This window comes from Rhincodon typus, chromosome 3 (assembly GCF_021869965.1).
Source record: "Rhincodon typus isolate 14 chromosome 3, sRhiTyp1.1, whole genome shotgun sequence".
In the NCBI taxonomy this organism is placed as follows: Eukaryota; Metazoa; Chordata; class Chondrichthyes; order Orectolobiformes; family Rhincodontidae; genus Rhincodon; species Rhincodon typus.
The window spans coordinates 1,332,520-1,350,060 of record NC_063334.1 but is presented as its reverse complement, the minus strand read 5'-3'; the positions used below and the strand labels follow the sequence as shown (position 1 = coordinate 1,350,060).

The 17,541-nt window shown below is 42.5% G+C and overlaps 1 protein-coding gene across 5 annotated transcripts in view; it reads left to right on the top strand.

The window, feature by feature from the left end:
* LOC109934810 (sodium/potassium/calcium exchanger 2) overlaps positions 1-10,411 on the top strand; it is a 72,452-nt gene extending 62,041 nt beyond the window's left edge. For 4 of the 5 annotated variants that reach the window (XR_007261797.1, XR_007261799.1, XR_007261798.1 and 1 more), the window contains exons 3-4: positions 8,535-8,733; positions 9,881-10,411. Coding sequence is in view for 1 of the 5 variants with exons in the window: in XM_048595298.1 (XP_048451255.1) it covers positions 7,588-7,605 (18 nt within the window). In the remaining 4 variants the exon portion in view is untranslated. Of the gene's footprint in view, positions 1-7,587; positions 7,621-8,534; positions 8,734-9,880 lie in introns of those variants that run through there. The other variant, XM_048595298.1, reaches the window with a different exon arrangement.
* Positions 10,412-17,541: the final 7,130 nt, after the last annotated feature.

Genomic DNA, 17,541 nt, shown 5'->3' with positions numbered 1-17,541 from the left:
GGCGGAAGTCTCACCTCACCGATTAACATTCTGGAAGGCGGAAGTCTTACCTCACCGATTAACATTCTGACAACCCTTCGATGTGTGCACTCTCCTGGCAATCGAAAATGTCAAGCATCAAATTTTCACTCACTGACACTGTTCGGCTTTCAGCTTCATCATGTCTCTGTAAGCTTTGATGTGCCTATTGCACGATAGCAAACACAATCTGCGCCTTTATAAAAAAAAGTACATTTTATCACGTGAAAAGTTGGCATAGGTTGTAGGGAGCTTCAATCTGTTTATTTAAAAATTTTTAAAACTCTGTTTTTGCAGTTGACGTGATTATCTCATTGCACTGACTTACAGCCACACCATTCTCTGCTGCATTTGTATGGTACAGATAAAACCTACATGAACGTTTTTTCTGGTAATAGATAAAAACCGTTCAGTCCAATAAATCCACCTGTGGTTGTTTTCAAGCTGAATATCAGGTTATGCTTCTCGTCCCTTTCCACACAGAATGCATCATTTCCTCTGAGACCAATTATGATGTCCAGTTCACTGACTTTTCTAATTATTCATGTCATTTCAAATGTGTTGATTTTCTGCTTAATGGAAGGCTTCATCCTGCTTTCCATCTCACCACATTCAAAATTAGGATCGTACAGTAGCTCCTGACATTTGTCATGACATACAATTTGCATGGATCGATGTCTAGTAGGTAAAGGTACTGTTTTGTGCACATTTTAGTCAAATAAATCAGTTTGCTGTGTGAATTCCTGGTTTCTACACTGCTAGCTGCTTTCCTTGGTATAGCCTCAGTTGAGGTATTGTGATAGGGCTATCGTGCTCCTGATGACTTTACACAACTTATGCTGGGAAGTTTATGTGTGTGAACATTAAATGATGTTAGGATTAACTTCAGTTCAGTCTTCAATGATTGATGCGTTATCTCAATTTATGTATGAAAATAATCACCTGGGAAAATATTCCATTGATGTAAGTGGAGTTGTATCCTCTGCAAGAAATCACTGTGGCTACATGGTCAGTGGTTAGCACTGCTGCCTCACAGCGCCAGGGACCCAGGTTTGATTCCACCCTCAGGCGACTGTCTGTGTGGAGTTTGCACATTCTCCCTGTGTTTGCATGGGTTTCCTCCCGGTGCTCCAGTTTCCTCCCACAGTCCAAAGATGTGCAGGCTATGTGGATTGGCCATGCTAATTTGCCCATAGTGTTCAGGGATGTGTAGATTAGGGGGATGGGTCTGGGTGGGATGCCTGAGGGTTGGTGTGGGCTTGTTGGGCCGAAGGGCCTATTTTCACACTGTAGGGATTCAGTGATTCTAACAATGAGAAAATTTGGGATAAATAGGGTTCAATTTTAGTTTATACAAGAGTAAAGCAGTTCTAAATTGCTTTGCAGAGTTTCGAAATTCACCTGAATCTTGAGTGTTAACTCAGTTCTCTGGTCTAAGCTTGCTTACATTATTATTCTAAACTTACACAGCTCCGAACTAGGGTGAAGCCAATAACAGGACAACTGCATAGAAAATCGGCTGAGGAGTGGCAGTTCAATTAGATAAATGTGAGGTGTTATATTTTGGTAAGGCAAACCTCTTACTTCAGTTGTGGGAAAATTATTGGAAAGGGCTCTGAGAGATAGGATTTATGATCACTTGGATAGGCACAGTTTGATTTGTGATCGTCAGCATGGATTTGTGAGGGGTAGATAATGCCTCACAAGCCTTATTGAGATCAGGCCTCACAAACCTTATTGAATTTTTTGAAGAGGTGACCAAACACGTAGATGAAGGTAGAGCAGTGGATGTGGTATGCATGGATTTAAGTAAGGCATTTGATAAGATTCCCCATGGTAGGCTCATGCAGAAAGTAAGGAGGCATGGGATAGGGGGAAATGTGGCAGATTGGATTCAGAATGTGCTGACTCTTCGAAGACAAAGGGTGGTAGTGGATGGAAAATATTCAACATGGTGCTCAGTTACGAGTGGTGTACCACAAGGATCTGTTCTGGGTCCTCTTCTATTTGTGATTTTTGTAAATGATTTGGATGTAGGAGTGGAAGGGTGAATTAGTAAGTTCACGGATGATACGAAGGTAGGTCAAGTTGTGGATAGTGCGGACGGCTGTTCGAGGTTACAAAGGGACATTGATAGGATGCAGAGCTGGGCTGAGAAGTGGCAGATGGAATTTAAGCCTGAAAAGTGTGAGGTGATACATTTCGGAAGGACAAACTTGAAAGCAGAATGCAGGGTTAACAGAAAGATTCTTGGCAGTGTGGAGGAGCAGAGGGATCTTGGGGTTCACGTCCACAGTTCCCTGAAAGCTGCCACCCAGGTGGATACAGTTGTTAAGAAGGCGTATGGTGTGTTAGCTTTCATTAATAGAGAGATTGAGTTCAAGAGCTGTGAAGTTATGCTCCAGCTATACAAAATCCTGGTTCGGCCACATCTGGAGTATTTTGTCCAGTTCTGGTCGCCTCATTACAGGAAAGATGTGGAAGCGTTGGAAAAGGTGCAGAAGGGATTTACCAGGATGTTGCCTGGAATGGAGGGAAGGTCTTACGAGGAAAGGTTGAGAGAGCTAGGGCTTTTCTCTTTAGAACGACGAAGGATGAGAGGTGATTGATAGAGGTGTACAAAATGATCAGAGGTATAGATAGAGTGGACAGCCAGAGACTTTTTCCTAGGGTGGAGGTAGCTATTATGAGGGGGCATAGTTTTAAAGTGAGTGGAAGTAGATATAGGCGAGACGTCAGAGGCAGGTTCTTTACTCAGAGAGTGGTAGGGGCGTGGAATGCATTGCCGGAGAGGGTAGTGGAGTCGGCCTCATTAGGGACATTTAAGCGGCTATTAGATAGGCATATGGATGATAGTATAAGGTAGGGATGGAGCTTAGATAGACATTAGGTTTAGGGTAAAAGTTCGGCACAACATCGTGGGCTGAAGGGCCTGTACTGTGCTGTACTGTTCTATGTTCTATGTTCTAAACCAGAGCAGGACTTATACAGTTAATGGTAGGACCCTGGGGAGTATTGTCGAACAGAAAGACCGAAGGGTGCAAGTGCATAGTTCTTGAAAGTGGACTTGCAGGTAGACAGGATGGAGAAGAAGGTGTTTGGCATGGTTGTCATCATTGGTCAGAACATTGAGTATGAGTTGGGACACCATGTTGCAGTTATCCAGGACATTGGTGAGGTCACTTTTGGAATACTGCCTTCAATTCTGGTTGCCCTTCTGTAGGAAGGGTATTGTTAAACTTGAGAGGGTGCAAAAATGATTTACAAGGATGTTGCTGGAACTGTAGAGTTTGAGCTATAGGGAGAGGCTGAAAAGGCTGGGTCTTTATTCCCTGGAGCAATGGAGGTTGAAGGGTGACCTTGTAGAGGTTTATAAAATCATGATAAGGTGAATAGCCAAGGTCTTTTTCCCAGGGTAGGGGAGGCCAAAACTCAAGGGTATAGGTTTACAGTGAGAAGGGAAAGATTTAAAAGGACCTGAGGGGGCAACTGTTTCACATAGAGGGTGGTGTGTATATTGGAATGATCTGGCATAAGACATAGTGGAGGTGGGTACAATTACAACAATTTCAATCCCGACCCATCAAAAGCCTTCACGTAGAAGACTGAGTGGCGAGCCTAGATTAAGGATATGTTGATAGATTTGCAGAGGTGGGGATTGTAAACCAGCACCTGATTCCCTCTTTAGCTGCTGAGATCAAGGATAGTACATGAGGAGAGTGTCTCACTCTTGTACACCATTGCATAGTCGATACTACAACTTGCTTACAGGAAGGTTCAGCCAAGCTTCAGATAGTAGTTGACTATCACTGTTTATGTGCATGCACAAATCCCGATGCTTCACAACAGCTACAGATGTCCCGGCTTGGCATCTGGCTGTCAGCCATGGGTAAACTGGTTCCTACAGACATTCTTGAAGAGGTACACCAGGGCCTGCAGAAATGGGGACTGCTCCCAGTTTGGATGTCGTGTATAGATTGCCCTGCGTTGCCCCTGATCAGCATCACATCTCTCTGTAATTAATTAATGCTGGTAACTGTGCATAATACAAGAAGACACTAGAAAACCTGCAGATTTGGCATTTTCTGGCAATTGAGGATTAACAATGGATACAGGAACAGCACAGGAAAGGGGCATTGCAGAAGATGATCAGCCAGAGACTATCTAGTGGAGCAGGCTCAACAGGCTTAATGACCAATTCCTCCAATATCAAAGTAATATGAGTTGTAGAACTGTACAGCACTGAAACAAACCCTTTGGTTCAACTTGTCTATGCCGACCAGATATCCTAAATTAATCTAGTCCCATTTGCCAGCATTTGGCCCATATCCCTCTGAACCCTTCCTATTCATGTACTCATCCAGATGCTTTTTAAATGTTGTAATTGTACCAGCCATCCACCACTTCCTTTGACAGCTCATTACATACATGCACCACATTCTGCGTGAAAAAGGTACCATTATAAAAAGGGAAGGATGTAGTCGCTGGTAGGAGAGCATTGGTAACTTGCTAGTATTCTGTGATTGTTTTTTCAGCATTATAACTCAAGGCCGTTCATCTGGTCATATCCAAGCTAACTCTGTTGGTAGTTCACCCCTCTGCTCTCCACGTTTCATATCTGAAAGTCAAATTTTTAAGCATATTTATCTAATTTTCTTTTAAAAGATGTGACTGAATCTGAGACCAGCTGTCACTCAGGCAGTACATTCCTGATTAGAACCCTAAACTGTGCAAAAAAAAGTTTTAGAGATAGTAGGAACTGCAGATGCTGGAGAATCTGAGATAACAAGGTGTAGAGCTGGATGAACACAGCAGGCCAAGCAGCATCAGTATTGTCAATCACCTTATACCAGTTGCCTCTAGTTCTTCACCCTTTGTGGGGGGAGCAATTTCTTGGACTTCTCACATTTTTAGACACCTCTCTCAAATTTCCTTTGAACCTTCACTTTTCCAACAGGCCAAACCGTCCAGGTTGTTCATACAGCTGAAGACCCCATCCCTAAAACAGTCCTCATAAATCCTTCTTGAGCACAAAATTTATGTCCTTCCTGAAGCTCGTTGCCTAGAATTGTGCTCAATACTCCAGTTATGGCCAAATCAGTGGGGTGTTGTTAATGCTCACCATAACATCTTGCTTTTGTCGCATTTACCTCTACTTGTGAAGCTCAGGATCCAGTTTCCCTTATGAACAATCATTTCAGTCTGCCCTGCCATCTTCAATGTTTTGAGTGTGTACACAAGTCTCTCTGTTCCTGCATTGCTTCTTTTAAAATTGTATGCTTTTTTTTACATTGTTTGTCCTTGTTCTTTCTGCCAAATGTGTCACTTTGCACTTCTCTGTAGTAAAGACAATCTACCAGGTGTGTGCCCTTTTCACCAGCCTATTTACGTTCTGTTAAAAGTTTATTGTTATCCTCCCCACTGTTCACAACGCTCCCATACTTTGCAATCAATAACTTTTGGTATTATACATACATTTAAGTGGATGATGTTAACCTTGATTGGACTAACCCATAAAGAACCCCCTCTGTAACATTTCCTCCAGCTGCTCATCACTACTGTTTCCTGTCACTCAGCCAACCTTGTTGTGTGCTATCACTGCCCCCTTTTTCACCTTAACCTTGAACTCTTATCACTGTCTGCTACATCTCCTCTGATCCTGCAAGCACTTGATCAACCTTTATTCTATTAGAACCAGATCCAGCTGCCTTCCTTGTCGAGGGAAACATTCTGATCTAAAAAATTCTCCTGTGTGTGTTCAAATTCATTTTCTCTTCTCTGTCACTTCCTCTGAGCCTCTCGGGTAAATCCCAATTAACAAGCCATAGGGTGTCAATAAAAGAAAAATTGACATAAAAGCTCAACTATGAGCCAGTTTAATAAATAAACATTGTTTCGTGAAGGGCATTATAGACTCCTAAACCACTCGCATACCTTTCTTCGTATAGGTCTGCATGAGTCACTGTTTCTACCAGACTTCCTTGTGTTAGAAATTGGCAGAAGTATAGGAAATGATTTTTTCTCCTTTTTAGATATACAGAAGTTTATGCATGTTTTAAATGACGGGTTGTGTATGCTAGAACCAACCCTCATCCCTAGCCTCAGAAAACTGGTGCTGTAGGTCGGACAAAATCTCAATTGATTTTTCAGATGTGGCTGCCAGTTTTTTTAAAATCAGGTATAAACCAGGGTGGTAAAGCAAAAGGCCTAGTGCACATGAAGATGGATATTAAAATAATACATGCAAGAGCTTAGATTTTTATGAAGTAGATCCAATTCACACACCTATGCTTAGTGCAAAATCTGCTCCTATTGCAAATAGCTGTATGCTATTTCTGAAGAAGGGTTCAGACCCGAAACATCAGCCTTCCTGCTCCTCTGATGCTGCTTGGCCTGCTGTGTTCATCCAGCTCTACACCTTGTTATCTCAGACTCCAGCATCGGCAGTTCCTACTATCTCTGTATGCTATTTGCACCCAGTTTTCCAAGATCAGGCCTGAGTGCAAATTTGGGTGCGTGGAGATAACTTCTTGTAATTCAAACGTAGAAGCGTATGCCAGTTTAAAATGGCATGTGAGAATGGTGAGCCAAATATTGATGCAATCCTCAGTCGAGCAACAGGAATGTATTTCTTACAGCTTAAGCCAACTCTATCATTTGATTTGATCCTGGTTGATCGCCTCTATTGCATTGTTTTATCTTTTTCTCCAAAGCTATTGATACCCTTCCTCTATCTGTTCTGATGTCAGTCTCAACAGCCTGGGTAGTTTAATTGGTGGAAGTCAAAGGAAGGTTGGATTCTTTAACTGAGAAGGTGCAAATATTAATGATTGGAGACAAGAGCAGCAAACTTTGGTTCTCCATGAGTAAACCCTGAGTCTACTGATGACCCAGAATGGTGCTGAAGGTACCAACTTTGAACTAGTTTGTTTGTGGCATGAAAGGGAATTGGAATTAAATATACCTAATTAGCTCTCCCTCCTAAGTGTAAGATTTGTGTATTTCACATTGCCATGGGGAAGGGAGCTAAGAGGAAGCCATCCGATTTTAGGCTTCATGAGAAATCCAGTAAATACTAGAGAGGTTCATTGTGGTCAGCAGGGATTAAAAAAAAAACTACTTTGCTGTAGAAGCTACCACAGCTGAATGTGGGAGGGAGATGGTCTCTAGTTATCTTAGTAATCATCGAAGAGATGATTCAGGAGATTCAGCCTGATATGGCCAAAGGAGGGAAGATCAAAACAGGCTTTACAGCTGATACTAGGTTTAAGAAACTTGTGCAAAATGCCTTGAGAAAGTTATTCAAAATTGCATCTGAGAAAGCTGAGATACAGGAATTTTCATTGGAAGCTAGGAACAGCAATGGGCTTTTTTTTATAATTCTGTTCAGAGTAAAAGGGGAATGTTACTCTATATAGTTCAGTATCAGTTGCCAACAAGAGAGAATGGTGTTTTAGTTGATACTAATTTTGGTTATGTTTTTCAATGAAAGGATTTAATGCTTTAAGTCTGCCGTGTCATTCTGTAAGCTAGTAACTAGAAGTTCAAATCTCTTTTGAAAACGTATAGGCTCTACAGAGACCATGAGGATATCATTATCACTGGCTGACTGACTCATTCAAGTAAGGATAATGTTTAACGTGTATTCAGAAATTTGGGAAATAGATGAATTGTGTAACTGAGCAAGCTGTAGATTTGTAACTTTCATATTACAACTGTGTATTGTAGGTTAGAGTTGACTGATGGCTTCCGCACATATTTTGAACGATCCAAATTGCAGTCATTTGATGGACTGATGTGATTAGTCAATTTGCCCACAGAAATGTACATACTTCAGTGATAACCATCATGGAAATGTTGTTAGCCTGCAGACAGTTTTAAGGATAGACCATTGTTGTTTTTCTCAGATATAAACACTCTTCTCTGACAATCTGTGGTCCTTCCTTCTAGCACAGAAAAATACATTCGGATGCTAAGAAAGAAACTTATTGGCTTCCTCAGAAGTATTTGGTAAAGTTAGATGTTATTTCTACTTTCTGTTGAAACTGGGCGAGTGAACATGCAGTTAAAAATAAAAGGCCAGTTATGTGCATGCACAAATCCAGATTATTTACAGTTTTAACCTTCAAGGATTTGCAGGTGGATGAGTTTAATAAAAATGGGTGGTAGCCTCATTATTTACAAAAAAGATTCCTGTTCTTCCCACAGTACCCAGATGCAGTTTTATTTTGCGAGCTGAATGGGGAGGCTTTATTGCTAGGCAGAAACAGATCTTAGCGTGTCTGATGTCTGAACAGTCTTTTTAATGCTGGGCTAAATCTTCTCTCTCACTTTTTTAGGAAGAGGACAAGCCCCTCACACACAAAAAAATTACACCCTCTTTTGTCATCTTCATATCCATTCTGGATAGGATATGGGCATGCTGTAATCAAATGTGGCTAGGCAATTGTATGGCATAGTATCCTATAGTCTTGCCTGAGCAGGGTATTAACTTGCTGGTGTTTTGTTTTCTCAAGGAACACTCCAGTAGAAATCCACCCCAGCCTAATTCTTTGAGAAGATGGGTGTTGATAGCAAACTTGGAGCAGCTTCAGGAAGTTCCATTAGCTTCCTTTCTCTATCAGCTGCAGTACCGCATGACTAGTTAATAGCAAATGGCTGCATAGAAATCCATAAAACAGCAATATATTCTTACTAGCAAAGAGCTAACAAGAGGTAAGAGACTTTCTCTACAGCACTCTTTTCAATCATTACTAAGCACTCATAGTTATAGAGTTGTACGGCACTGAAACAGACCCTTCAGTCCAAATTGTCCGCAGTGGACCGTCAGTGCTGTTCAACATTTTGAGCATTTGTAGAATTTCCTACTATGTTTATTTGGTTAGGTAGGTGCTGTGTTTGACACACTTTAAATGTATTGATCATGTAATTAGTGAAGTGGATCGGGATGCCAATAAATGCAGTTAATCTGGATTTTTGAAAAACTTTGAATAAAAAGCCTTGCTAAAGGTTAATGTACACAATGAGCACTCATGGAGTTGGTGAAATCCATTAACATCAATAGAGGATGGATTAACAACAGGAAGCACAGAGTAGGGTTAAGTGGACATTTTCAAGTTGGTAGGCTGTATATATGGAGGGCCACAAAGATCAGTGATGGGCCCTCTCTTAGATTGCAATCTATGTTGATGACTTAAATGAAGACCATAGTTATGTATCAAAGTTTTCTGATGATACAAATTTGGGAATATGAGCTATGAGGCTGCAAAAAGATATAGACTGATTAAGTGCAGGGGCCACAACATGGAACTTGGAGTATAATGTGGGATAGTATGAGTTTTATGAAATTGTTGTATTAGAAAAATAGAACCTTTTTTTTAAATTGTATGAAGCTTCTAAAATGTCCCTGCTCAGAAATACTTGGGTACACTAGAACTATGGGGCATAGCCTCAAATAAGGGGGAGTAGATTTAAGACTGAGTTGAGGAGGAAATTCTTCACCCAAAGGGGTGTGACTCTGTGGAATTCCCTACCTAGTGAAGCAGTGAAGCTGCCTTGTTGGATGTATTTAAAGGCAAAGATAGGTGGGGAATTAAGGATTATGGTGGGTGAATAGACTCTACAAAAAGACCAGCCGTGATCTTATTGAATGGTGGAGCAGGCTCAATGGGCCAGATGGCCCACTCCTGCTCCTATTTCTTGTGTTCTTATTTCATACCCTATGACCTTTATCTCTGATGGAGAGAGAGCTGTTGATGAAGAAACTAAAGATGGTAAAGCCAGGGATGTTGCTCTGCAGAATGAATTTCTTAGGGCTGTGCCAATTGGTCTCTGATAAATGTGTCCATTTCCTCTGTTTCAGATGTGGTACAAATCGGTGACAGACTTTCTTATTGCATTCCGTTGTTTTTGTGCATGCTTGGTTGAATGCTGCCTTGATGTGGAAGGAAGTCAATTTCAACCATTCTCTGACCTTCTGCTCCAAACGTCCATATCCAAACCACCAAGATTTCATTGTCTGTCATGACTGGAAATGCAAGGAAAATTTGTCTGTCATCTCAACATTGTCTACTGGCCTTCATGTTTCCATTTACATCTCTTTCTGAGAACATTCACAAATAATTCTTGTTGACCAAAACATTCAGATTGTTTTAAGTGGAAGAAGTCACTTTGAAGCCTCCGTATTCCTTAAGAAGGTCCTGGAAGTCCCAGTGAAAAATATCTGCACCCAGGATTTCATGTTATTCCTATGCTCTAAAAGTAGTACATGATCCTTTGGTTAGACAGCATCTCTTGCACACACATGCCAAGGATTGCACTAATTGTCATTTCAGTCTTGTTGCTGCTGTTAATTGAATCACTGTTGACAAATTTCTGTCCAAAATTATTTGTCTACTGATGCATTTGCATTCTCTATTTCAAAATCCAGGGATACTTGGAGTGAGATTTGTGTGGTCAGCAGCTTTTTTTTTGTTATACTTTTCTTGACCTCCAACGGTAGGAAAACATTTTGTGTATGATAGCTGCACTATCCTTCAAATATAAATTAGGACTTCAAACTGAAAACACAAAATGCTGGAAATAACAGTGGGTCAGGCTGCATCCATAGAGAGACAGCAAGCTAATGTTTTGAGTCTTCGTCACAGCTCTGAAAAACAGTCGTCTAGACTCAAAATTTTAGCTTGCTGTCTCTCTCTCCATGGATGCTGCCCGACTCGCTCTGATCTCCAGCATTTTTTTGTTGTTTTCAGTGCGGATTCCAGCATCTGCAGTAATTTCCTCCTACTTAGCATTTCAAACCTTGGCCTTCAGCAAGCATATAAAGGAAATAATGTCGCTAATTTCCACATGACTATCCATTTAGATTGTGGCAGGTGTAATGGATATTAGGGAGAGGTGAAATTAATTCACTTACTTTTGAATTCTACCTTAAATTAAATTCTATTCCATCTCTCTCCCATATTTTCTTGGAGAAGAAAATGAAGGTAGAGAGGTATACATTTATTTTCTCATTCACTTTTGATAGTCAAGTATGAAACTAGTAGTGGCAATGCTAGTTCGTTTCTCCTTTCTGAGGGTTTACAAACAGGACAAGATATCAGTGGTTACTTATTTTCTCTCCTCCAATGACTTACAAGTTAAAGGGCCAGTCCCAGCAGGCCAACCTGGAACTGGTTGCTTCCAACTTTTCCAGAAAATCATTTAAGGGATTGTGTTCTGGTAAAGCAGGTTGACTCTCAATTTTTTTATTTTTGATGAAAGCCTCTTGGTATCCCTTTGTCCATATCATCAATGATGTACAGCACCAGCGGGAAAAACGTTACTGGGCTATCCAGTTACACTGCACAGTCGCAGAGTCCAACTGTTAACCTGAGGTAACACAGTGTGAAGCTGGAGGAGTTAGTGCGTTTTAGTCAGGCTGATGGAGCATATATTCAAATTCCTTAAACAATGATTATTGCATATATTGGACTAATGATCAGTCCTGTATAAAAGTTGACCTCTCCTTTCCTTTCCTACTTGCCACCCATTCACTGCTAAAGTCAATCTCATTCTGGTGCAAACCAACTCGTTCAGAGGCAGACTTCAGCTCCTCATGTCTTTGCAGATCCACACATGACATCAAGGCTCTCGCTACACTGCATACTATATTCCCATTAATCCCACCTTCTAATATGGCAGTGTGGTATCAAGTAGGAATGGCAGATATACAAGGTCCTCCCAGTCATTAACATCATTATTACCACACTTCAAGGATAGTTTCATTGTCTTTATGACATTTTCTTTGTCCCCGAGTGATGGCCATTGGAGAGCTGAGAAAACAGGATCTTTTTAGCATCAGGACATTGTGTCCAATACATCGTGGTTGATGATGGAGGAATTCTGCCTGTAGAGTTTGCTATTGTTGTACAGGGCTTTGGTGAGACCACATCTGAAGTACCATGAACAGTTTTAATTTTGCTATTTAAGAAGATACATTAAAAAAATATAAATTTATATTTGTTCATGGAATCTGGCAATGCTGGCCAGGCAAGCGTTTATTGCCCATCCTTAATTGCCCTGGAAAAGATGATAACCATTGCATTCATTGGTGTTGGTACACTCTCAATGCTATTAGGAAGGAAGTTCCAGGATTTTTGCCCAGCAACAGTGAAGGAATGGCAATGTAAAATCCAAGGCATAAATGTGCTAGAAACAGTTCAGAGAATATTCACTCAGCTTCCTGGGATAGGGTAATTATGATGGGAGGAACGGTTGGACAGGCTGGGCCTGTATTCATTGGAGTCTAGAAGAATGAGAGGCGATCATACTGAAACATGCAGGATCCTGAGGGGACTCAGCAGGAGGCATGTTGGAAAGGGGCACAGTTTACAACTAAAGGTTCTCCCATTTAATACTGAATGGAGAGAATTCTTTGCACTGAGGGGTGTAAAGTTTGAAATGCTCTCTCCTCTGGAGTCTGGTGGCAGCAGGGTCATGAAATATTTTTAAAGCTGCGATAGGTAGATTCTTGATTAAAAGGGAGCTGGAAATTGTCTGCAGTAGGTGTTCGTTTTAGTGGGTTGAGTCTCCTGTATTCAGGGTTGAAAAGATCAAGCTTGTAAATGTGGTGTATGAGTGGGAAATGACACCGCAGTTACCTGTATTTGCGGGTCATGTACAGCTCGACTTATCGTTTTGTTCTGGCACAGTGGTGACTGAGATTTAGAGTTTTCCATTGAGGCAGTATTTAATACTCTCACACCAGAGGGCAGTTGATCTCTGAAGTGGGTAGCTACTCTCGGTAAACTGTAGCTATCTTGCATCCTTGCTTGACAGTGGTCCAGTTTTGAATGTGTCTGTTCAGTTCTCCCACTCAAGATCATTGCAGTCATTATCATCAGGTTCTGTACGCAGCATTGGCAAGTGCCTAAGAATAAATGTGCAGACTGAGGAAATTTGAGCATGTGGGCTAAGTTGCAAAACTTATCAATTGAAAAATTCCTAGTTTCAATATTTCCACTTCCCCTTCTTTGCATAAGTAAGCTCTTTTCCGTGGTTATGCTTCAGTTATATTTTTGGTATATCCTTGTAAACACTTCTGACATTTGCATGGATCTTTGAAAGCAGCAACCTTCCTTAATCTTATATGTTCCATGCTGCTTCTTGATGGGAGTACTGTTATCTGGGTGGACATGGAAGCTAGGGAACTTGGGGAAATAAATAGTGATGTCTTGAAAAGAGTTTATATTACAGAAGAGGAAGTGCTGCAATTCTTAAAACCTATAACGGTAGATAAATCCCGACGATCCAAACAGGTGTTTCCCCGAACTTTGTGGGAAGCTAGCAAAGAGATTGCTGGGCCCCTTTCTGAGATATTTATGATGCAAAGTCAGAATTCACACAACACCAGGTTATAGTCCAAAAGGTTTATTTGAAATCACAAGCCTTTGCAGTGTAGCCCTTTCTTCAGGTGAAGTGAGAGAGAAGCACACAGCACACAGCACACAGAATTTATGGGCAGAGAGATCAAAATATCATACAAATGGTGTGAGTAGAACGTCGAATAATAAGTCCCTGCAGGAGATCTGAAGTGTTAGACGATGTGTCAACAGCTGAATAACAAGCAAAGGGATGACCTATAATCAGATTAGTGAGACAGAGAGAAAATTACAAAAAAATAAAAAATAAGGTGATGCTGGAGACAAACCAAATGGCTGGAATAACATGATAGGTACAAGAGTCGCATGCCGAAGGTCTAGCCAAAGTAAAAAGTAAACTAAAACTGTACAAACTAATTAGGGTAGCAGGGACTTATTATTCGACGTTCTACTCACACCATTTGTATGATATTTTGATCTCTCTGCCCTTGATCTCTCTGCCCATAAATTCTGTGTGCTGTGTGCTTCTCTCTCACTTCACCTGAAGAAGGGGCTACACTGCAAAGGCTTGTGATTTCAAATAAACCTTTTGGACTATAACCTGGTGTTGTGTGAATTCTGACTTTGCACCATAAATATCTCAGAAAGGGGCCCAGCAATCTCTTTGCTAGCTTCCCACAAAGTTCGGGGAAACACCTGTTTGGATCGTCGGGATTTATCTACCGTTATAGGTTTTAAGAATTGCAGCACTTCCTCTTCTGTAATATAAACTCTTTTCAAGACATCACTATTTATTTCCCCAAGTTCCCTAGCTTCCATGTCCACCCAGACAAAACAGGACAGTAAGGAAGATTTTACAGATAGAAAACGGTGTGGTGGGGTCACATGCAGTGCGACATGAACCCAAGTCCTGGCTGAGGCCACCTTTATTGGGTACGGAACTCAGCTATCAGCTTCTGCTCAGTGATTCTGCTTTGTTGTGTATCTCGAAGTGCGCTTTGGAAGACGCTTACCTGAAGATTGGAAGCTGAATGTCCTTGACAGCTGAAGTGTTCCCCAACTGGAGGTTGGCTAATTTGGTGCCATTATTTAAGAATGGCTGTAAGGCAAAGCCAGGGAACTATAGACCGATGAGCCTGACATTGGTGTTGGACAAGTTGTAAGTGCAGTCCCTCGGGATTCTCTCCAACATGTATTTGGAAAGGCAAGGACTGATTAGTGATAGTCGACATGGCTTTGTGTGTGGGATATCATGTCTCACTTATCTGAGTTTTTTGAAGAGTTGACCAAGAAGATTGAAGGCAGAGCAGTAATCATTGGCTATATGGACTTCAGTGAAGGGTTCAACAAAGTATCTTTTACACTCAGAGGGTGGTGTGTGTATGGAATGAGCTGCCAGAGGAAGTGGTGGAAGCTGGTACAATCACGAGATTTAAAAGGCATCTGCGTGGGTATATGAAGAGGAAGTGTTTAGAGGAATATGGGCCAAATGCAGATAAATGGGACTAGGTCAGTTTGGGATGTCTTGTTGGCATGGATGAATTGGACCGAAGGATCTGTTTCCATGCCGTATGACTCTGTGACTGTGGTATTTATTATTTATGGAACTTCTCCCACAAGGTCCTCAAGATTGTGACTTTGCAATCCACATTTTTATTTACTTTCATTCGTGGAATCTGACGCTGCAGGCCCAGCCAGTATTTATTGCCTATTCTTTACTGCCCTGGAAAGATGATAACCATTGCATTCCACGGTGTAGCGATACTCAATGCTGTTAGGAAGCGAGCTCCAGGATTTTCGCCCAGTGAAGGAATGACAATGTCAGTCCAAGCCAGGCTGGCATGTGGCTTGTAACGGATCTTGCAAGTGATGGTTTCCCTGAACATTTACTGCCCTTGACCTTGAAGGAGGTAGGGTTCAGCAGTTTCGAAGGTGCTGTTCAAAGACCCTGAGTGATCTGCAGCATATTTCTAAAGGTGGTACACACTGCTGCCACATAGTGGAGGGAGTAAGTATTGAAGGTGGTCAACCCTGTACCAATCAAGGAGCTCAGTCACTAATAGTCAAACCTATGTGCACAGAGGTAGTATATTAGTACCAACTGTCTGACCGCTTCTCTAAGTGCATCATGATGGGGACCATTACAGCAGTATTCAATGAGATAATCTGAAAATTCTCTGGCCCTTTTGATAACTTGCAGTCTTGTTCTTGCTTTGTTTGAAACTTTGCAAACTTTGTAACATTTAGGTGTGATGGTGACCATTTACAAGCTATTTGTTTTTTGTTAAATGGTTTATATGTAGCTGATTTTCGTAAATTTTTATTCTAGCCCCTATTTATGTCAGAAAATATTGGTTGGTAAATCTTGGTACATTTAAGTCAGTCTGCAGTATCACAACATCTGCTGTATGCCTGAAGCCAGGTATTGATTAATTAATTGCTAGAGTTCCATGATTTACACACTGTATGCCAGGATAGTCATTTTCTGCTTACAGTTTCTCATCCACAATAACTACTTCAACTATGATAACAAGGTGTAGAGCTGGATGAACACAGCAGGCCAAGCAGCATCACAGGAGCAGGAAAGCTGACGTTTTGGGCCTAGACCCTTCATCAGAAATGGGGGAGGGGAATGGGGTTCTGAAATAAATAGGGAGAGAGGGGGAGGCGGATAGAAGATGGATAGAGGCGAAGATAGGTGGAGAGGAAACAGACAGGTCGAAGAGGCGGGGATGGAGCCAGTAAAGGTGAGTGTGGGTGGGGAGTTAGGGAGGGGATAGTTCAGTCCAGGGAGGACGGACAGGTCAAGGGGGCGGGATGAGGTTAGTAGGTAGGAGATGGGGGTGCGGCTTGAGGTGGGAGGAGGGGATAGGTGGGAGGAAGAACAGGTTAGGGAGGCAGGGACGAGCTGGGCTGGTTTTGGGATGCGGTAGGGGGAGGGGAGATTTTGAAGCTTGTGAAGTCCACATTGCTACCATTGGGCTGCAGGGTTCCCAAGCGGAATATGAGTTGCTGTTCCTGCAACCTTCGGGTGGCATCGTTGTGGCACTGCAGGAGGCCCAGGATGGACATGTCGTCTGAGGAATGGGAGTGGGAGTTGAAATGGTTCACGACTGGGAGGTGCAGTTGTTTATTGCGAACCGAGCGAAGGTGTTCTGCAAAGCGGTCCCCGAGCCTCCACTTGGTTTCCCCGATGTAGAGGAGGCCACAACGGGTACAGCGGATGCAGTATACCACATTGGCAGATGTGCAGGTGAACATCTGCTTGATGTGGAAAGTCTTCTTGGGGCCTGGGATGGGGGTGAGGGAGGAGGTGTAGGGGCAGGTGTAGCACTTCCTGCGGTTGCAGGGAAAAGTTCCGGGTGTGGTGGGGCTGGAGGGGAGTGTGGAGCGGACAAGGGAGTCACGGAGAGAGTGGTCCCTCCGGAAAGCAGATAAGGGTGGGGAGGGAAAAATGTCTTTGGTGGTGGGGTCGGATTGCAGATGGCGGAAGTGTCGGAGGATGATGCGTTGGATCCGGAGGTTGGTGGGGTGATATGTGAGGACGAGGGGGATTCTTTTTTGGTTGTTATTGCAGGGACGGGGTGTGAGGGATGAGTTGCGGGAAATGCGGGAGACATGGTGGAGGGCATTCTTGACCACTGAGGGGAGGAAGTTGCGGTCCTTGAAAAACGAGGACATCTGAGATGTACGGGAGTGGAATGCCTCATCCCGGGAGCAGACGCAGCGGAGGCGAAGGAATTGGGAATAGGGGATGGCATTTTTGCAGGAAGGTGGGTGGGAAGGTGGTGTATTCTAGGTAGCTGTGGGAGTCGGTGTGCTTGAAATGGATATCGTTTTCTAGGTGGTTGCCCGAGATGGAGGCAGAGAGGTCCAGGAAGGTGAGAGAGGTATTAGAGATGGTCCAGGTGAACTTAAGGTTGGGGTGGAAGGTGTTGGTGAAGTGGATGAACTGTTCGAGCTCCTCGTGGGAGCGCGAGGCGGCGCCGATACAGTCATCAATGTAATGGAGGAAGAGGTGGGGTTTAGGGCCAGTGCAGGTACAGAAGAGGGATTGTTCTACGTAACCTACAAAGAGGAAGACTTAGCTTGGGCCCATGTGGGTACCCATGGCCACCCCCTTTGTCTGTAGGAAGTGGGAGGAATTGAAAGAGAAGTTGTT